The 22,860-nt window shown below is 34.7% G+C and overlaps 1 protein-coding gene across 1 annotated transcript in view; it reads left to right on the top strand.

The window, feature by feature from the left end:
• The window catches only part of CNTLN (centlein), a 182,562-nt gene that overhangs the window by 129,558 nt on the left and 30,144 nt on the right, over positions 1-22,860 (top strand). The window contains exons 19-20 of the mRNA XM_026866054.1: positions 18,340-18,504; positions 21,794-21,891. Coding sequence (XP_026721855.1) covers positions 18,340-18,504; positions 21,794-21,891 — 263 coding nt within the window. The remainder of the gene's footprint in view (positions 1-18,339; positions 18,505-21,793; positions 21,892-22,860) is intronic.

Below are 22,860 nucleotides of genomic sequence, written 5' to 3'. Positions count from 1 at the left end.
AGAAGTGAAAGGTAAACCAGAAGGGATAGAAGTATGATAAAGCAGGATATACTGCCTGACCTTTCCAGAGTTTGCAAATACAATCTAAGAAAGCAGAGGTTTATCTAATAATTAAACTAAACTATGTGCCAATATGAGACTGAAGTCTTCTCAAAATTTAGTTGGTTGTGAATTCTATGGTTTTTTTCTTCTGAGGTCACACTGCTGTTATCATTGGGTATACATGCCTTGAAGAGACCTCTTTGCAGGCACAGTAGGTAACTCAAAACACACCCCCAATCAATGTATTCTTGAGACATTCTTCCTTGACTCACCACAGTGTTCCAGATCTGAACAGCAACATTAGCTGTAGTAGGAAAAATTGTCTGTATTGTATTTCAAACTTAAATTTTAGGGAATTTAAGTTCAATTTCTGGGCCCTCTCTGTAGTTTTTGAAGGCTTTGAGTTGACAATATTGAGAAGAATAGATTCTGCTATAATGTAGTTTTATTTGAGCTTTGTTGAGCCTACTAAATTGGAAATCACACTATGATGTCACACTTATAAAGGCTAGAAACAGAGATGGACAATGCAGTGTGATTCTGTGAGACTAGAATTCACCTCTTTCAAGTACTATTCCAAAATTCTGCCTGGAATGAAACACGATCATAGTTAAATATGTTTGTTCAAACTTTTTGGTTACCAAATAAGGAAATCTCTATAATATAATTTTGCCTCTGGTACACTACTGATTCAGCATTGCTGCTGATGCAAAACAGTTTTCAAATTTCTGGTTTTTATTCTATCAGAGAAGTTGATTTGGAAATAAAATGAGGAATTGCCAAATGGTAAACATGAAAGTAACTGCCCTTTTAAAATACATCTACTCCATTTTTTTTTTTATTATTATTTATTTTTATAGCTTTGCTGCATTGAAAACTTACGGCATCCTGAAGTCAGTTCCGTTAACAAAACTACACTGTAAAATATATTTATTGTGAAACTGTGCTGTCATTACAAAACAAAAATAAAGCAAAATACCTTTTACATTTATATTGATCTCTGAAGAAAAATTACAATAGACCTATTGAATTATTGATGAACAGCAGTTGAAGTACATTGCATATAGGAAATGAGTCTCATTCATAAATTAAAGAGAACAGTTGGCATGAACTAGAACTGCATTGCTGTCAAAATGAAATAACTTAGAGATAGGTAAATTCTAGAAAAAATTAAAGAAAAAACTATGGAGAGTACATGAAGTTCATAGAATATACTTACAATCAATATGATTTATATTGCTGCATCATGTAGAAATCCGAAAAAATATACTTCTATATTAAAAGCAAGAACCTGTATCATAAGGATTAGCATGTTCTTTAATGTTACAAATAGAGATAGTACACATATCTATAAGCATATCTGATATATTTATATCTGATAGTATAGTCCAGTAATAGAATATACTTTTATGTATTTTACAGTAAACACTGGAAGATATCATCCTGTAACTTTTACTTTACGGATTTCAGGTGATATGTAGCGGATTTTTCTTCACCTTCCCTGTGATTTGATCAAACTTTCCTTGTGCACTGAATCTTATTTTATTATTAGACAGAAGAATAGAACTCAGTTGCAGGTTTTTTTCCCAAAAACTCCCTGAGTAAGATACTATTTGAGGCCTAGAAAAGCTCAACAAATACTGTCATAATAGGATTTTCATTTGTGCTCAAAGAAACATCTTCACTGAATTCAATGTGATCTGCTCATTTAATTAAACCTAAGCAGAGAGCTAGACTGGCTTTCTGAACCTTCCCTAATATGTAAAGTTCCATGGATAATATATGTATTTTTCAGATAATATTTATTTACCATCAAATCTCACTGCAAAAAAATCCATTAGTTTGGGAATAATTATGTAGACCAGCGATTACGTTTGAGCTCTGGCAGTATGATTTTCTCATAGATTGTCAAGAAAACCAGTTTGGGTTGCAATTGAGTCAGTACTCTTACACTTGTTACTGGAGTGATCCATGAATTATTACTTATTAGTAACTATCAATATTCACTATGAAAGTGACTTTACTAACCCCTTTATGCATGTGCTTATTTCTGCTGAATTCAATGAAATTTCAACACATCCTGGGTATGGTCGTAAAAGTAAGTTTTATTGGCTCTAGTCTTGAATATAGACCTCTCTGTGGTGAGACATTATTTTGTGTTTTGAACTTGCTGGGAAAAAATTACAGTAGAGGATGTAGCTGCATAATTTTTTTAAATATTGTATGATTTAGTATTCTGATAGACTATTCAATAACACCTCTGTGTACCATTATATATAGGTGCTACTAAAATGCAAGAAATAGATGCCTTGGGTTTCTATCAGCCATATATCCTACTTGGAAGTATGAATTCTCTCCCCTTCTTTGCAGTTGTCTGTTTCATGATTGATTTTAACCTATCAGTCCCTCTTTTCTCTCTTTCCTGGCCTAGGTAAAGGGTTTCCTGATATGTTCTTATGAAAAGATTTCAAGAGTCTTAAGAAATTGGGGAAATATTTTTCATTCCATTATGCTGTGAACATTAAGTGAGTTGATTCTCCTGCACTCTCCTAATGTACCTTTTAACCTTAATTTCCTTTGCTTCTGTCCTATCTGTTAAATAAATTTCCCTCACTGAAGTTAGGGAACATAAGATTGATGGAGCAGGGTGCTCAGTATGGTTACCAAGGTAGGTGCATGTAATAGGTGCATCAGTAAAAGATGGTTTTGTTCCTTATTTGAGGAGCTGGATTTCCTAAGAAGATGAAGGAGCAGGGTCATGGGATTGCAAAAAATGGCTCTCTGACCTGAAAGTATCCAGAAGTCTTATCAGCACATCTGTTCATTTTTGTTGTGTCCCCTTGTACAACAGTGTTTGATAGAAGATTAAATTCCAAAAATTATCTTCGTTGTGATTGATTTTACTTAGTATTTGGATTGGAGGTAAGCGCTGACACATGGAACACAGTGTAGACTCAATGTCTCAGTTCATGCCTTAAGGTTAAACTGGTGCATATAAGTACCATTTAATCATTTTCACTGGCTCAGAATCTCATGTACCATGAAATTAATTTTTCAGTTGATCCCTCACATGAATGATAACATTATTTTTTTCCTCAAGATAATGGTTTACACCTTACATGTCTATTGTATTTGGATATACTATGAAATATATGACAATCTTTTTGCTGTTTGTTTTAGAGGTAAAATCTTTCAATCATTTTTTAAAAATTAGTGGCAATGTAAAAAATCCAAGCTAGTGCAAGAGGATATCTTCAGTCATTGACAGCTATTCTAAGCTTTCAATCATCCACCACAGGCTGATTGAAAAGTATAGATCATTATGACCTCACAGTGTTTTTAATGAGGAAATCATTACATCATAATGGAAACCAATACATTGCTCAAGTTTGTGTTGAGTGAGGCTGAATGACTGTCTCCTGGGAACCAGGGACTCTGAAGAAAAATGAGAGTCTTAGCAGGTAATGAGCTGAGCATGAACTCCCATTGCAGTTGTAAAAAACACGAGTGCAGTCCTTGAATGGATAAAGTAGAGGCTATACAACAGGAGCAGAGAGAAAATGTTTTCTTTCACTTGGCATGATTTCACTGCTCCTAGAATGCTCTATGTAGCTCTAATACCCAGAATCCAAGAAAGAGACTGGTGGAAGTAAGAAGCATTTGATGAAGACTTATGAGAAGGATTTTAAAATATACCATTCCAGAGAACATTTTGAGGTTTTCAGAGAGGAGACTAAAAGGTAACTCAAGTTTAAATACTGAAGAAAAATAAATTTGCTTTTAGAGTCTTCAGTCTAGCAAAGGAGGATTGAAAGAAAGATTTAACGACATGGAGCTGAAACAAGATAGAATCATCCTAGGTATGAGATCTCTAACTTTTGTCACTGCAATTGACCATTGTCAACTGGAGTCAGAGAACTGCAGTGATACTGGACAATTAATCTGGAAGGGAAGAATTAGGGAGAAATAGTTGCTTGTGGTTAGCAGTGGGCAGTCTTTCTGAAGTGAACAAAAAAGTCTGTTCTGTAGGAAGCATGAAAAAAATAGAGACAGGAAGAAAGGTAATTTTAATGATGTGAGCTGAATTAATGAAAAGTACTTGGTAGAGCACAGGAGAGCAACAGTATTTTTGTGATGAAACCCAAAATCCATTTAATAGTGCTGTTGAGAGATGTAAACATGAATGATAAATCGAAGAAAAGTCAAACCGATGTTTTATAAGGGTCTAACTGAAGCCAAGGAGGGGTGTCAGAATGATGTTCAAACCGGGTTATAAAGAGGAGAAATTCTGAGGCAGAGGAAGAAGCCATCACCACTCAAGACATACAAATATAGAGTCATGGCAAAGGGAAAATGGATAATGAAACAAAGGGAGTAACCTAAAGGAAATGAATGCTCCACAGTGTGCAACAGGAACATAAGAGATGAGTCTTTATCAGAAGAAATGCAAAGAGAAGGAAAAATAGCTTTTGTGGTGTAATGTACACAGAATTTAGGATTACATTGTTCTGGTACAGCTCTTTAGAGTTGCTGATTGCAGATAGGATGTGTAGCTCAATAAGGAAAATTCAGAAAAGAAAAATATAAATAATCATGTTTGGTTCATATTAAAAATTCAAATATTTGTTTCATATTCTTTTGTCTACCTGTAAGGTTGAGTACAAGGAAACAGGTTTTTTCATGATGTAGTAGTGAAATATCTAAAGGAGAAAGCTTTTCATTTTAATTGGGTTCATAGGGACAGATTAATATTTTTGAGTCAAAATCTTGATAAAGGACTCAGGTTGAGATATTTTGTTAACAGACTGGCTTCCAAAGAATATAAGTACTTATGTTTTAAAGTACTGTTTGCAGTAGAAACTGCAGTGGCAGAAAAAAGAAAGCTAAATTTACTATCAGAAACAAATGAGGGAAAGGCATTCTGATAGTATTTTCAATTAAAAATCTACAGGTGCTGCACTTCCTTGAAAACATAAGTTTTGCAAGCTCTGTTACTAAAAATGAAAGTTAAGATAATGTGCTTGGGTTTGTGTGTGTGGTGGAGGTTTTTGGTATCAGAGGAGGGGGCTACATCAGTGGCCCCTGTGAGAAGCTTCTTGAAGCTCACCTGACTCCAAGTTGGACCCACCTCTGGCCAAGGCTGAGCCAGTTAGTGATGGTGGCTGTGCCTCTGCTATAATGTGTTTAAGAGGGGGAACCTGGGAGGAGGAGGGTGGAGTTGTGAGGATGAGTTACGAGGACACCTATGCAAATACAAAGGTCAGTGGAAGAAAGGAGAAGAGAGGGAGGTGCACTGGAGCAGACCCCCATTGTATCCTGTGGTTAGAGGTCAGGGCTGCCCCCACTGCCAGCCATGGAGGTCACCAGGGGAGCAGTTGCTGATGAGTGGCCTGTGGGGGGCCCCACACCAGAGCAGGTGGCTGCGCTCGAAACAGACCGGGACTCTGTGGGAAGAAGGCGGCCCTGCTGGTGTGGTTAGGCACTGGGAGGACTGCAGCACACAGTGAGGACCCATGCTGGAGCAGCACAGGAAACGTTGCAGCCTGTGAGACTCACATTGGAGAAAGTTTGTGGAGGACTGTCTCTTGTGAGAGGGACACCATGCAGGACCAGGAAAAGAGTGTGAGGAGTCCTGCGGCTGAGGATGAAGAAATGGCAGGACTGACTGCACCCCCTATTCCCTGCCACCTGTGCCACTTGAGGGGAGGAGGAGGTAGAGAAATTGGAGTAAAGCTGAGCCTGGGAAGAAAAGAGGGGTTGGGGGAAGGTGTTTTTCAGATGTGTTAATGCTTCTCACTGTCCTACTCTGTCTGTTACGTGTTGTGATTACTGCCTGAATTTAATTGATCTTTTCCTTACCCTAAGGAGTCTGTCTTTTGACTATTACCATAATGGATGAGTCATTACACACACAGAGACACACACCCTTATCTTGATTCCCAAGACTTTTGTTCTGTTTTCTCCTTCCCATTCTTGAGGGTGAAGGGGGGAAAGAGTGGCTGCATGGTGTTCAGTTGCCATCTAAGCTCAAACCATGATAGATAATCAAAGGACATCTAAGTAGGAGACAAATTTCCGTTGTTTCCTTAAGAAAGCCTATATTGAGGCCTGGAACTACAGGTAGTACATGATGATTTACAGTCTCAAGAGCACTACTTGGAGTAGTTTCCCTGAAGAAGAGAAAAGTCTGATGTTCTGTTTTTAGTGAATGTAATTTTGATAAGAAGGAATTATGTAAAGTTCAGAGTGCATTTTATTGCAGCCCATTGTCATAAATATTGTGTACACTTCAGAAGGTACTTGCATCTTATAGTAAATTCTTCAAAAGACTATGAATATTGCATTGTCATGTGTTTTTATGTTTCTGTCAAGAATTGTAAAATTAGTCTCATTTCCATTTTTCAGCTGCTGCTTTGTGATATTTGTTCTTACTTTTCATAAAAAGGAGTTAAAAACTTCGTTATAGGTACAAATACATATTTTCTTATTTACATATACTCACAGTGTATCTCTAGACTTGTCTTTACACTGGCAGCTTTTCTAGTAGACATCCTGTGTAGGGTATTCAGTTTATATATGTCAGATCCTCAAGGGCCATGGCTTTTGCCAGATGAAGCACTTTTGATTTTGAGGCTGATGAAACACACTGCTGTTATTGATCTGTGCATGACACAGCCTGTCTCTCTGCTGGCAGAGTGTAGCAACATTTATCCAGGAATTTGTGAAATGTCACTCGGATCATGTTCATAAGGTAAACTGTGCAAAAACCAGGATCCAAGCTGAGAATCTATGAGGAATTAGACGTGACTCTTACTCCTTCTTTCTATCTTCTAGGTCAGCCAAGTAGTATTAGTTAAAACAATTGTCTGTGTTTTGTATTACATGTTGAAGAAAGTATGATTATCACTAGGAATGGCCTGTATAATGTAGTCACACTGTTGTATTACTCCATTTTTTAAGTGATTTGGGACAACAGTATTTTAAGTCAGTGAAAGTGATCTAAACGTTGCAAGTCTGTAATTTCTGTTTGTAACAAAATGATGGCCTCCCAAGCTCCAATAAGGAAGCTCTGCTTAAATTTTCTAAAGAATTTTAACTTTTCTTGCTTCACTTTGCCTTTAGAGATGTGTGGCAATACATGTTAAGTTCTCCATAAGCAATAGTGGACAGAAAGGGTTTTGTTTCTACACATAAAACTGCCAAGTACTGATATTTACATGTTTTATATCTTTATAAATTATGATTGAAAAAAAGCTGTGCATTTTTGTTAGTATCAAAAACATGTCATTTAAAAAATAATGACAACTGAGGTAAATAATAAAAAAGCGATCTTCCATATACTATTTATGTGTCTGTGAAGAATCAAACATGACTCTTCCAGATGTTTTTATAAGTAGTGTTTCAGCAGTAGACTTGCTCTTATCTGCAAATGGATGTTGCACCTTCTTGTTAAAAAAAAATTGTTTTAACGTGAAAAAAAGACACAGAAAGCTGAAATTCTTATTTTTCATTTTCTGTTTCTAAACAGGTTATAAACAATTAGGAAGTTAGTCATGAAGGAAAAATAGAATTTTTGTGATATTTGCCAACATTTTTCAATTTTAAACATTAAAATCTTTATAAAAGTCTCTAGATCATTGGATTTAAAAATCAGTTAGTAGTTATAGCATAAAGAACTGGGTTTTATTGAAGTTAAAGGTTTGAGTTTGGCTATCTTGAGGGTTTTTTTCCCCAAGTATAATAAGGATTTTCTTTTATTTCTCTAAGATAATTTCTGTAGTTTGAATTCCACAAGGCCAGACCAAGGTTTAAATGAAATATCACATGTGAATGACCACTGAAATGTACTTAGTCTCTACTTTTACAATGTTTTTCCCACAGTGGTACATAAAAATATAGTAAGCCAAGAGGGGAAAAGTTGTTGGCCATGAAAATATATTTGCATACATGATGCATATCTTTTTACATGTTATCCCTCCTTTTACAAGATTGACATATGTGAGATGCAGACTCGTGAGTTATGGAAAAAGTCAAAATTGTGCTTAGTTGGTTGGTCTTTGGGGGGGTTTTATGGCTTGTGACTATGTGTGCTTATTTTGCAAATGTCCACAGGTTGGTGTATGCATCTCAGGAACATGAAGATGGTATCTCATAGCATGAAGGCTACCTATTTGTCAAATCTACCCCTCTTCATAGTAGAACCATTGCCACATTGCTAGCTTGTTAGGCATTATTTCTTACAGAGCATTTCACAGAGGACATTTATTTTGCTACTTAGCAGCATTCAGGCACTCTGTGAAATACTGTATCTTGTTTTGGGCACCATGCATAAAATACAAATATTATAAGAAAGGAGCAAGAATTCGAAGAAGTTTTGAACATATTAACTATGAGAAAAGATTGAAGGAGTATAATTAATAATATCTATAAATTAATACGTCAATGGTAAAGGAGTACAATAGCCACCTTCTGATGTGTAAAATATTGTTTAAAAGGGCTAGCGGTCAGTTTGTGCTTCCATATCTTTTAAGGAGAATAGATTTAATTTTTCAAGGAAGATGATTTATCTGTAAGGCAAATTTCCTCTCTTAGGGCACTGAAGAACTGAAGAAGGCTGCCAGAAGAATATTCTCTGTAGTTAAAACCAAAATTTTCCAGAATAATCTATTTATAATGTACTAAATCTAATGTATTCTTGACATCATTATCAGTCTTTCTGTTGTAGCAATTAATTTTTTTTGTCCTCATTCTCGAATGGAAGCACTCTTTTTTTTTTTTAGGTAAGTAGCACAGGAAAAATACCTTAATACTGAAAATTTGTACAATGGATCTAGCAGCTAGTCCTTGCAAACTTTTACTCCTTGGACACCAAGTTCTCCTCTATCCAACTTACTACTTTTTGGTTTCTAGTAAGGTGTATCAGTGATCAGAAACCAGGACCATAACATCTCTCACATCTTGTCCTTGGGGGAGGAATGTCAGAAAGAAACATACTTGGTCCTAGAGTTCTTTTGAACTCTCCCAGATTTCAGAAGAAGAATCTTCTCCTTCACCAGTTCATCGCTGTTAGGTCTTCTGCAAATCTAGTTTCCTTTGTTTGACCTTACTTCTTACCATTCCCACACAGAGATTTCTTTGTCAAGTTTATTGCACAAAGGGAATTGGCATTTTTGTTAAAACTTGCATCTTACTCCAACTTTCTCATTCCCGCAATCCTTTGAGTGTGTATGTTCAGAGTTAATGCAGATGGTCTGTTGTCCTGGCTACTGTCTTTCACTACAGAATGAAACTTCAGAAAACACATCTACAGCCAGGAGTACAAACCAGAAAAGTATAGCCTTTCTCATCACTTTAACAAGAAAAACACATGAGCCTTGACTGCATTCGGTATGGTTTTGGTCTTTCTAGGCATAAAGGAATAGGAGTCAAGAACTAAAGTGTCTTCAACAGAAGAAAAGCAAAGTGTTGCAACTAAGACTATTTCTGAGACAAAAAAATGGTATCTGGGAACTGCACTTGAGATTTCGTTTTTAACATCATTAACTACAACATTCCATCATTGGGATGGTCTTCATTTGTCTCTGCCTTAGGCCACAGTTGTTGCACACAGAGTACAGGCTCACAGGATTCTTTGACATACCTACAGAAGTCAGGCACTATTACTCTTCTTGTAGTCCTAAGGGAAGAGTTTTTGTGATTTTGAAGCAATGTTTGTTTGCCTGAAGTGCCTGGACTTCATGGACTCAGTTATTTCTAGAGGAGGTAGAAGAATGTTTATACTTCCTTACTAATGCTTTGTGCCATCTCATTTGTTCACCTGAAGTTTCACTGGCAATTAATGAGGGTAATAATAGACTGTTCCCATAGCTTGTGTTATGTTCAGGTTTATTTTGCATCGCTCTAGGCTACCTTTGATGCCTAGTGTGTCAAGAACTTCAGTTTCTTTCTTGGCAATGGAGACTGCATGACTGGCCAAAGTGTTTCCTCATAAGATTCCACAGGCACTGGAAGAGGATTTACTGTTTGGTGGCTGAACTGGTTTGTCTGTGTAGAGTTTTCTGTTCATTCATAGATTCAGAGGTAGACCTGTGGTCTTTAGGGTGTTATGTGCACCAGAGAAATGTGTGACTTCCTATATGCTCTTACCTCAGTGAAGCAAGCGGAAGAGAATGAGGGAGGTACTAAGAGACAGCAGCTGTAGATCTGGTTCAAGGTGGGACATGGAATTGCAGGGGTTAGGCACAACTACAATATTGTCCTCAAACTATTTATTCATGTATCTGAAAATAATTAACTGCCCAAATGAGTCATAATATTTATGATAATCATGGTAAAGGGAAAATATATTTGATTTTATACATTAGGCTAGAACACAGCTTTATCTTGTGATGGTCTCTTCAGCTATTAAGTAATGTAAAGAGTACTTCACCCTAAACTGTTCATTTATGCCCGTAATTTTAGAAAAGGTTCCAATGATAACATAAATTACAAATAAAATGTAAGACTGTGATGGTTAATTGACAGGAATTTAGGCATGAATTACCACTTTAATTTATATGCAGTATATTCTAGTGCTAATTTTCAAATGCAATTCATCGTTTTGAAAAATATCCCTGTCTTTGCATCCTCCTCACAATGTCTGTCATCAGCTTCCTTGGAACTGGCTAGCAATATACCTTTCTTTTCTTAGATAGAAACATAAATAATACATTAATATTTGTATGGTATCACCTTTATATGACTAGAAAAATTCCAGGTTTTTTACCTTTTTGTTATCCAACTCTTTATTGTGTACTTGTGGTTTTGACCTGCTCTATGAGAACATTGAACTTTCCCAGTAATTATATTTGTTAATACGGTTTACACTTAAAATGTTTTGCTTTTACACAACTGTCTACATTAAAAAAAAAATCAAAAAAGCTTCTGAGGACATTTTTTCGAGCTTTGTTGATATCTGAAGCAGTTACAAATGAGATGTTTAATAATTGTATCAAATTAAATATAGACTTATCTTTATAAATGTTTTGTTCCTTGAATATTGCAACCGACTTCTGAGAATAGCTCTGATGTATGTAGTTTTTAGTAATTTTTATCTGAAAATATTTATATCACTTCCTCAGACCCTTCTGTCTTTCAGACATGTTTTCTGTAAATTGACAGAAAATGGCCTTTAACAGTTGAAAAGTTGAGATTTAAGCAAATGAAAATAATATATAAAGAAGAGGCCAGAGTATGGGAGATGGAACAGCTTTCCCTACAAGCACAGAATCCCTGCACACTTACATTTGAGATGCAGAAGTATTTCAATAGAAAATGGTTCACTCTCTAAAACAGATGGAAATGAGGAGAGGTTAAATTAATATTTCACCATTCTTTTAGCTGTTTTGTTTCTTTATTACTAATACAATCTTTTAAAAATAATTTGAATTTTTAAAGATATAAAGCTTATATTATTTGGAAATAAGAGGGTAAATCAAAAGGAAGTTTAGAAACAGTCTTAAAAATAGCATTTTCATTTTGGTTTCTCTCTATTTTATGTGAGCTATACGGAAAACAGATGGAAGCATTATTAATTTTTTCCCCCAATGAGTTTTAGTGCAGCATATTTGTATGTGTTATCTGAAACATATGAATACTTAGTATTGCTGCTGTTAAATTCGTAATGAGTTGTAGGGATTGTGAAATTCCCTGACTGGCTCTCATGCAAGTAGTTCATTTGCAGTGCTTAGATGTGTTAAGATTAAGCAGGGGGAATATGGCAAGCACTATCCCTGACCCTAGATGAAAAATTCAAATTTCTAGCTTTATGAGTTTGCCCCAACTCTCGTGTTTGGTGAGAATCAGATAAATACTGAGTAACCCTGCAAAAAATCTTGCAGTAAAACCTGGTCCTGACTAGAAAAGATTGCATGGATTCCATGTCTTATGTTGAAAATCTGTTAGGAAGTACAAAGGCTTGGAAATACTAAGGCAAATTTTATGCATCAGATGGAAGTCTTTGTATTTAGCAATACTTAAATGTGCATAGGCATGGTAGGTGTTGGAATACACAAGTTAACAAGTTTAATTATCTTGTTTAACTTGTTTGAATAGCAGTGGTGGGTACATGTAAACTTTTGGACTTCAGTCACATCTTCACAACTGGCTTGCTATAACATTCAGATATTTTCAAGTGGGACAAAGTGTTGTGAAATATCTCTGGTTATACTATAATTTTTTATTTAATTGTAGTAAAACTTACATAATGTACCATGTTGTGTTTGTGTAGATATTAATACTTCAGATACGTTAAACTAAGTAAGACCTAGTAGAATGTACTGTAATTTAAATAATTTTAAAGAAATATTAACTTTTTAATTTCTGTAATTTTTATCTGGAAATGTTAAGACCTTATAGGCAAGGTCCTGTACATCTGTATATTCTGACAGTTTGCATCTCCACACTGGAAAATCAATCCCTACAAAAATTAAAGCACACAGTTGTGATCATGTAATTGATCATAATGAAACTACTTCTATAATCAATGTTACATACATAGTTAATAGTCCTTATATTCCTTTGAAATTTGCAAGGACAGATGGAATGCTGCATCTGCTTTACTACAAAAACAAGATAATGTTCTTAATATGTACAGAAATTAGTCATGGGATACAGCAATATTTACTCTGCATGAGTAAATGAAAGTGATAGAAAATGCAAGCTAAAATGGAATTGCTGCAGGTCAAAACCCTCATATTTGAATTGGTATTGTCATTATACAGATTACATATTTCAGAAACATTTTCATCATATTAAAAAAATGTAACTTATACTAAGTTTTTTTCTTATTTTCCGTAAATTATTTGTAAAATCATTGGTTGCATAATGTGCACGTCTGTACTCAGGCTTGTCTGTTGTTTATAACAGCAGATGATTTCTTGGAGAATTTGGCCCGGAATGTGTTACACCAATTCATTTATACATGAATGTTTATGTGTTTCTTTAGAATAGATGTATGTGTTCTTGTCTTGATCTATGTGGCATTATCATTCCTTACAAAAAGAAAAAAATCAAAACAAAATTTAAAATGGACCAGTCTGCTGATTTTATTGATTTTATTTTTGTATTATTTCATAAGATGCTCTAGCCAGATCAAATGTTGTAAATCTAATCTAAGTTGTAGAATAAATTTAGCTATAAATTAGCTATAAAATAAAAGTTAACAAGTAAAACATTTGTTTATGAAGTGGTATACAGTAAATAGCCCTTTATAAGCAGTGATTACTCTGATCAGTACTAGCACATGATTAGGAAGACATTCAAAGCCTTTGGTCAGAGTGTTTTTTAGTGATTGCAACTGTATTCCCAATAATAGCCGAATTTATAATTTGTATGTGTGAAAGAGCCATTCTGTAGATAACAGTGTAAACATTGCTTTTATAAAGCTGATGAACTGCAATTGTGTTACAGTGACATTATCAATAGGATAACTATGTTTTTCTTTAGTAAAATACTTGAGATGAGAAATACACCTTTTAACTGCATGCTGATATCTGTATTTCTCTGTTGGGAACTAATTTAAACACTTCATGAGAGATTGACATTTTCAGTGCCTTAAACATCCTTAAAAGCTGCTTTGTTCGTTGCAAACCATATTTAGTATGACCTCCTAATAATGTAGCACACCTCAAGTGTCATGCCTGTCTTTACTGTGCACACTGGAGCTGTGTTCATCTATACTAGACAACTGCACTTCAAGGAAAGATTTTTTTTTTCCTTGATAGGCAATTAGCAGTAATTAGGAAGATTCACTTCAATAAGATGTCAACATGAGATTGTTTAAAAAAGTTTAATGTCAGTGGCTTTAAAAGAGGTGGGTTTTTTTTTTCCTGACACATAGGTATGGCATGTGAAACATGAAATGTTAATTTAACTTTTCTGCTTATTATTCATGTACAATATTATTTTGTCATTCAGATACTACACTGACAGAGTGCAAAGGGTGTTAAAATAGTGCTGCTAGAATAAAAAGAGGATTAATCTACCATTGGCCAATTAGCCAAAGGGTACTTAATGGTCTCTAAAGGCTACTGAAGTCTAACTAGCTAAAGCACTGGCAAAAAGTCCTCTATATTACCTTCATTTACTTGACATTTTGTGAAACAGTCAGCTGCTGATAACTGCATTTGGCTGTAAAAAAATTAAAACTCAGTGGTACAGTAAATTTTCCTAAAATTTCAGAAGAATAAATGACAAATAACTTCTACATTTTATAACTTTTTATTGGATTTGGGGGTCTTTGTTTCAATTTAGGGATTAGATATTAAGTCACCAAAGACTTCTGTTTCGTATTTTGTCTTCATGGCTAGAATACTAAGTAATCAACCACTTACAGCACTTGCATGAAAAAAACTTTCACTGAGGATTTGGAGTTATTTGCCTTTTCTCTATATGATCACATTAAGTATGCAGCACAGTTGGCTTTTTAGTCTGGTGTATATATTTTCATATTTTCTGATAGCTACATACCATCTTTATTAATTTTTCTGTGACCCATCAGGCGGAGTAGGTTTTGATTCAAGAGAACAAAACAGGGTCAAGATTAGGAGGATTGACTCTAAATTTTGCCTTGGATATTGTAAATAGGTTTATCATTATGTTGTAATAACATTTGCTAGAGTATGTAAAATCATAAATAAGTAACTCTGCTTGCAAATATATTTTGAAAAGTTCTTTCATGGTTTGTATGTGCAACAAGTACTGCTTATCTTGTATATTTTTCATGATCAAGCTAAAGCTGCGAGAAAATAGCATTCTATTTAAAATATTCAGCTGATTAGTGTTAGATTTTAAAATAGAACTTGGTGTACAGGAGCTGTATATTTTAGCAAATGTATTTTATTACCTACTGTAGCAAAGTTTCTTAGAGAAAAGGAGGAATATGTTGACTTTGGGTTTCTTACAGGTGTCTCTGCGTATTGTAATGTTTTAATCTGCCAGGATTTTAGGACGGGAAACTTCATAGCAAATATGATTTTTACACATCTGCAGATATTAGTTATAGTCGGATTAAAAAATGAATAATAAAATAAGGTTATGTAATTTCTTAAAATGGGTTTCAAAAATACCTCTACATCCTATTTTATAATTTTGCCTGAAATATATTCTGTATAATATACCCTGCAATATAAATACATGGGATCATGTACACCAGTGGCAGTGCAGTATCAGCCACCATAAGTGTCATTTTCATGCATGACAGTTGCAGTAGGAGGGTGACAGCTGCTAGAAGCTCCTCACAGGGTGGTTGTGATTCCAAGGATCAATAGACCGTTCCAGGAGCTTCCTATATTAATCCATTGGGCCTTCCATGTAGCTGTCTTTCTGAGTAGAGGGCTTACAGTAAAAAGCCTTGCTGAGTCACTGGAAGTTTTTCATTGACTACATAGAAACTTGAGATTTCATCACTTATCCTTTTGTGTACAGCAGAACAGAGAGTCATGGGTATACCAAGCAAGGATATTAAGATAGATATTAAAATATTGAATTTGTAAACATCTGTTAAGCTGAAACACTCGAAAAGATAGAACAGACACAGGCGGCTACATCATGGAGGAACAGTGGTAGCCTACCTTTACTGTCATCTAGTCTAGCTGGTGGTTAAGATTCTGCCTTTCATCCTGGTGACCTCTTTCCCTGGAGTAAATCCTTTTTTACTCCATATCACTTAGGATTTGCATGCATGGTAGCACACTCACAATAACTCCTCCGTGTCTAAAAAGTTAAAAAGAACAAAAGATTTGACCTAAAATTTAGCAAGTGATGAGGGACAGCAGGGTAATGAACTTGCTTCTTAGGTAAACACGAGGTATGTATATCTCTTAGGCATAAATATCTTGCTGGAGCAGAGGGACTGTTTTTCATATCCTGCATAGATTTTTATAGAATTTTTACATAAATTTTCAGTATATTGCAAATAGAAAAATAATGCAGTAGCATTATCAAGCCTGTAACACATTTTACATTATTTCCAGAGCTGTTCAGAGACAACCTTCCTGGTATCTCTGACTGCAATTGCATGTCTGTCTTTGCTTTTGCAAGTTGGGGTATGTTTCTCTTGTACGTCAGCTACTACTTTCACTTCACCCTCATAGTTCTGATGCTGTTTCTGAATTTATGTAAATTAATATTTTAAATATTTTTTCTACCTCCTCACTTAAGTAAATTTGCTAACCAACATAGCACTGTCCTCTTTTGCACCTGTCCCATGAAAGACCTTTCTTTTTCAATATATTTTTGTTGTGCCCAGTGCAATAATGGCATTTTAGACCTATCCATTTTGGTGGCAGCAGGAGCCTAAGAAACTTCTGAGAGTCATGAGCTATCTTTGGCAGATATGGCAGCATTTCTAATTTTAATCAGAGATATTGATCTAGCTATGATTTTTTTTTCTTTTTATGAATAATTTATTATAGAGACACTGCATGTAGTAATACATTGGGTATACTTGGCAAATTAACCTAATCATTATATCTTTCTATACTATATCTTTCTGTACTACTACTATTTTTTCTTATTAAAGTAGCTTTCATTTGGTATTTTACTTCAGACTGTATTAATTGTAAGAATAATATATCAGATTAAGGAATAGCCAGTTAAAAAATACATTAACACTATTTATCTCTTGTCCAATAATGACAACAGATGCAGAAGAGAATGGAAAGATTAAGCCCTTTACTAAGAAGAGCACTTATCTCAGATACATAGGAAAACTGTCCATTGGCTTTAATAAATGCACTTAAGTATGAAATACTGTTAAGAGTGTTAATTTTAAATACAGGATGCATTTTCTTGTATCCATTGTATTTTTTTAAGCTAATGCAAAATCTGCAAGCATTCTCATGCCATTCATAATGGAAATAAACATGACCGTAAGTAGTTTTTCTTTAATTTGGATATGTATATGATCTTCAGATGATTGTATAGAAGTGTATGTGTATATAAACACGTCTCTAAAAAGTTTCGTCTAATAGCATCAAACAGTATAGAATATATTTTTTAGTTAATATAAAATGCTTGGAAATAAAATGCTATCTTTAAATTTCTCTCACCATGATTTTTTGAGATATTTCAATAGGATTTTCTATAATTCTTCCTTATATTAAACTACCATATTACAGTCTTCTTTGGAGTATTAAGTACTGTAGTTAACCTCTTAAGGAGCAGAGAGTTGTTAGGCCATTGGTGGCTTTTGGCTGACTACAGATTCATGAAAGTTAACCACTAGTATGAAGATTGTTTCAGTTCCTCTTTTTGCAGAACAACATTCAGTATTATCTAAATTAAAACAAATATTTTATTTAAAAGATTACCTCTATAAGGAGTACTGTGAAATACATTGTTACAAAGATTGAATAAGTCTTGTCAGTTGTCAGTCAAGTGCAACAAGACTGAGAGTTTGTTTGCATGTTATTTATTTGAACTAAATCCCTAACAAGCCTCATCTGCTAATTGGACTTAGCATTTATGTTGCTAAATGAGAAGCATTTTGGCTGCAGTATAGGGTGGTAAGACCTACCCAGTGGAATAAACAACTAACATCTGTTATCCTGTCCTGCTCCAGCTTGGCTTTTACCACTTAAGTACCTCAGCCCTAGAGTCAAGGTTATGGAATATGTGGTTCTCTGGCTATGGTGCATATATGTGAAAGGGAAGAAATAACACGAGTAAAGACCAGCCAACCAGAAGATATTTAGTGCAGCTGGTCCACTTTGCTTTAACCTCTACAAGCCCTACAAATATCAAAACAAAAGCCAAGAGAAGGATGTATGCTTTACAGCAGTTGTCAACACAGCAATTCAAGTGAGCTTACAGTGGCCGCCATTAAAACAGATCTGACATTTAATCACCTTTAATACATATTGATGTCTGAGAAACCTTGGTATTTTTTCATGTTCAGTATAGAAATAACTGTTGTATCCCAGATTGGCTCTAGGTGAACAGGTTTCTACAGTAACTACTGTTACAGTTTTGTGTGATAATTTTTGCCTGTCATGATAAAAATAGCAAAGTGTACAGTCAAAATTGAATTAACTTGACTTTTTTAAAAATTGCTTGTTTTTAACATTAGTTGTCTTTTTCCTGCTGTATTTGATCTTTGTGGGGTCTAGAGAATTCAACCAATAGCTATGCAGTGTAAGTACAGATAATACATACTGTCATTCCTCTTGAATTCTGAACCTGAGAAGCGTCTCATAATGATCAACCAGAAATACTTTTAGGATGCAATAGTGATTGTTTCTTCTGCTTGTAAAACAGATGTTGACCTCCAACCTGGCCAAGTGGCAACAGGAGAAGGAAGATTTACAAGGAAAATTGAAGTTGAGCGAACATCTGTCTCAAACTGCTGGCAAGAGTGAAGCCACACCAGCTCCTTCAAAGAACATTGATTTAGAGATGAAACAGCTGCAGTGCAAACTAAAGGTGACAGAACAGATTATCTAGCGCTGAGGATAATTCATATGAACAGTGTTTCATAACTGGGTTTAGCAGATATATGTACACTCACATATGCATATCATTTGTATATCTTAGCCAGTGATGAGCAACTTAGGTGTTAGATAACCTTTGATGTTAAGTAAAAATGTATTCATAATCAGGAGAAATAAAAGTTACAATTAAAACAATTTTTGTAGATCAAATAGGCCAGACAGGGGGATTGCTGGGTTTTTACAGAATGATTAAATGCATCTTGTTGGAAAGTGCTGTGGAATTACTTCAGTGAGAATTGCGTCGATTACTTGCTTCCTTTAAGAAGAGAGTAAGCTATAGCTATCTGTGAAAGGCGAGCAAAGAGTTTGCACCGATGAGAAAGCTCATATAATGTAACAGTTATGTTATCTATGTGTCACTGCTTTTCTTGTCTTCAAAGAGACATAATTCTTTATCTGTATTTTTGGAGGTTAGCTGGTAGGAAAATACTAACTCAAGGATTATATTTTTCGGTCTCCAGTGATTCTATTACATGTGGATGATGTAGATGCTGTACTGTGTTGATCTGAGAACTTTCTCTGCAGGTGGCCTGGCTCAAACTTAATAATTCTTTCTCTCTTTTCACTGGAGGAAATATATCTATGCAACAGAATGTCTTAAAGTTGTTTTTTTCCATCATTTCGTGTTTAATATTTGAGGAAAGAGAAGAAGTCAAAACGGTACAGCTTCTTGCTGCTAGAAGAAACTGAACACTAGCAAGCCAGCTGCCAAAGTCTCACTAGAAAAGGCCATATTACATGCGTGTTATAGCTGGCTCTGGCTCTGAGTACTGGATTAGCTGTGCTAATGCACTAGATGTGGGTAGTGCTTAGGTGTCTTAGCTGTTGATGGTAATCATGGTATTATAGATCTTGGCTATAGCACACTGAATGTGTAAAATCTAGATTCAGGAATTAATAAAGGTAGGCCACGTTTAAGGTACAAGGGCAGCAGGGGTAGCCATGAAAAAGCACATAATTTGATCTACTTTCATTATGAGAAAGAGATCTTGAAACCAGACACACTGGCTTCTTGAATGTTTTAGATTTGGGTTTGACTAATCTTAATCTGCTTCTGTTGCTGGTGAGTGGTAATTTTTGTTATTTAGAGTTGTTCCTTTTAGATCACTGTTCTCCTTATCCAGAAATCTAGTAGCTAATTGCTATGAAAATAGGGAAAATAAAAAAAATGAGGATTTTTTTTTTGGTAAAATACTTTGAGTAACACTCCTGCTAAAAAAACACTTATTTTGTCTGCTATATGTGAACTGCAAAATATATTGCTGAATAATCAAATATTTTCTTGTTTCTGCAGCAAACATTTATCAAGCATTTATAAATCGGATGTCAAAACTACTAACATGATTTTTAATTCTTTCTTAAAGATGTATTACATTTTTAATGTCAAAAATAAACCATGTGTGCAAAACTACCTTTAAAATAACCATAGACTGTGACCCCAAATCCAGATTAATAGAGTAAATTCACTAGTTGCTGAATTGGATAAGAGTTTTGATTAAAAGGGCCTCAAAAGCTACTTAAATCAGGTTACTGAAATTCTTAGCCTTATTTTGTACTGAATATCTGAAAAATTACTAAGTCCTGAAAGTCATTTTTAGCAGAAGAAATTGTGAGTTGTCAACTGTTGTTCTAGGCTATCTAGTGTACTTTAAAAGTAGATACAGAGTTATTTTCCTAAATGTCTGAATGTGGAAGCAGCAAAAGCTTTCCTTATAGCTCAAAATCTCAAAGTGTACCTGGTTTGGTAATTTTTGTTTTTCTCAGAGCTTTCTTTGCAGGGTTTGTTTATGTTGTATGTAATGACTCCTTGTATCTTTGCCAGTAGGAAGAAATGTGTTAAGTGTGGGTGGTGAGTTTGGAAGCAAAGAACCATAAACATATGTCTTTGCCTCTGAGCATGTGCAGAGGCCCACCCAAGAATTCAAGTTCATATCTGGTGTGTGAACCATGTAACTGGGTGCTGTGCTTCATGCTGATGAAGCTCAAGCTCAACAAACAGGTCTCAGGAATATTCTGCTAACATACATCATTTTAACAATTTTCTGGTTACACCTCACATTATAATAATAGTAAATAGACTAGACAAGTTATTAAGAACAATATTTTACATCTAACTATGCACACAAGAATATATACTCCCCTTGAGGTGCACAGAATTATGTACAATACTCCCATTAATGTTAATAGGTGTTGCAAGTCTGCACTGTGCAGAGAAATTCTCCTGAAGTATCTTTGTTTACAGCTTGTCTGATTTGTTTGCTTATTGTTTATACATAATGAGTAAAAAAGCTTTAGTACAGTAGCTGAGCCTGCATGCATATGTGCGTGCATATATGTTGTGTGTATGCTTAACACATATGTATCTTCTGGCAACACCTTTTGGAGTTCTGAAATCTGTATGCGGTATGTTTGAGGTGCCATTTTCAGCAATGGCATTCAGTGCATATGCTCAGATTGCCAAGATGGCTACTTAGTTAAATTTCATATTTTTATTTCTGTAGAGTGATTCTGTTGTTCTGTATTTAAATATTGACTAGATTATCTGTGTGTTTGCATGGAAAAATTGAGGCTCTTTTTTTACTTCCTACTATAGACCACGAGGAAAGGCCAACAACTATATAATTCTCCTTCACTGGAATTGCACATGCCTGAAAGTTAGGATCATACCTTTTTATTACTGAAATGTAGGATTTGTGTTAGTATGGCCAAATGGAAATGTTTTTGTCTTGTGCTTTCAAGGGACACAAGAACAACTGCTCCTGTTGTTTGTCTGGATTTTTAAGTGCACAAGATGAAAGGGATTATTGTAAGTTGTTGGTCTATACATGTAGGCCCCTTGTGCTGTGGGATGATACCATTCAAGGATGTAAGATCAAATGAAGATCCAATTTATTTATTTTCTGTTAATTTTCAGCTGACCGTGGTGTGCAAGAGAAAATGTGGTCCTGATAGGTGCACTGGGCTTGCAGGTGTCCTGGGGAACATTTATTAATCATACATTATTAGAGCAATGGAAAAGTACTGATTTTGATAATATTTTCTGAGAAATGTACTTTTCCTTAAGTCTAGGAAATTAAGAGTGCTCCTTTTGTACCAGTTAATTTCTAAGAACATTCATAAATATGTATAAGTTTACACAGCCCATTATTTCCAACAAATTTATAGTTAACTGCGATAATATTAATTCTGCTTTATTTATATTTTAACATTTTCCAATATAGAATTCGAATAATGAAATCGCTAAGCAATCGACCACCATTAAGGCACTGAAAAAGGAAGTCCAGGAAAAAGAACAACAGATTCGGGAACTACAAGCGAAGTATGTTCACTCTTCTATCCGTTGTGTTTGGTGCCACCCAGTGGCAGCTGCATAATTGTTAGAACATTAACCATTCTTGAATAGATTTTTAAGAGAATGTTTTATTCGTCTTTTTGTTGCAGTCTTGCAGACTGTTAGAGGATTTTATTTTTTTTAGAAACTGGAGCAGTACATGCTAAAATTGCATTTTGTTTAAACTGATGAGTGATTAGCTAGCTGTAGTAGTGTATTGCCATAACAATACCTTAAATCAAAACTCAGACTCTCGAGTAGACTATTTTATCCTTGATGTAAGTCTAAATGAATTCCTCAGCACTGTTAAACACAGTCCTTCAAATACAGTAATTCTTTGCCTAGGGGCTATGAGACATGTCAAGGTTCAGATGCTTAAACAAGATTAAATATCCAATCTTACATTCATAAAAAGTTCAAAAAGACAGTTGTATTTGTTTCTATTTGAATTGATTAAGGGTTTATTACTCATTTTAAAATTCATATGTATTGTTCTGAAGTATGCAACCAAGATTTTTATTCTGTCTGCTTTAACTGGTAAAATACTGTTCTTCATTACTATATAAACATAAGCTATTAGTATCTGTTAATTTCTTGCCTGTCCCAGAGTTTAGCTCCTCTAACCACTGTTATTTTTTATTTGTAGAAAGAATGCAGATTACTTATCTGAAATCAGTTCATTTCAAAAATAAAGAACTCTTAAAATTGTTAAATTTCATACACTGTGTATTTGCCGTTTCAAAGTGAAAATTAATTTTTCCACCACAAGGCTTAGATTTAAAATAGTTACAGGTTACCGTGCTTTCTTTATAAAATAGATACTGTTTTTTCATTAACTGTAAGATATAATCACCAAAATAACATTAATAGTATAACTGTGAAATAGATGGAAGGAATTTTAAGATGCACTGTTTTCCCTTTTTTTTTAAATATAGTATTGACATGGTATCAACAGTG

The sequence above is a fragment of the Athene cunicularia genome (assembly GCF_003259725.1).
Source record: "Athene cunicularia isolate RWA chromosome Z unlocalized genomic scaffold, athCun1 chrZ_part2, whole genome shotgun sequence".
In the NCBI taxonomy this organism is placed as follows: Eukaryota; Metazoa; Chordata; class Aves; order Strigiformes; family Strigidae; genus Athene; species Athene cunicularia.
The sequence above is the reverse complement of the archived record's forward strand: the minus strand, read 5'-3'. Positions and strand labels throughout refer to the sequence as shown.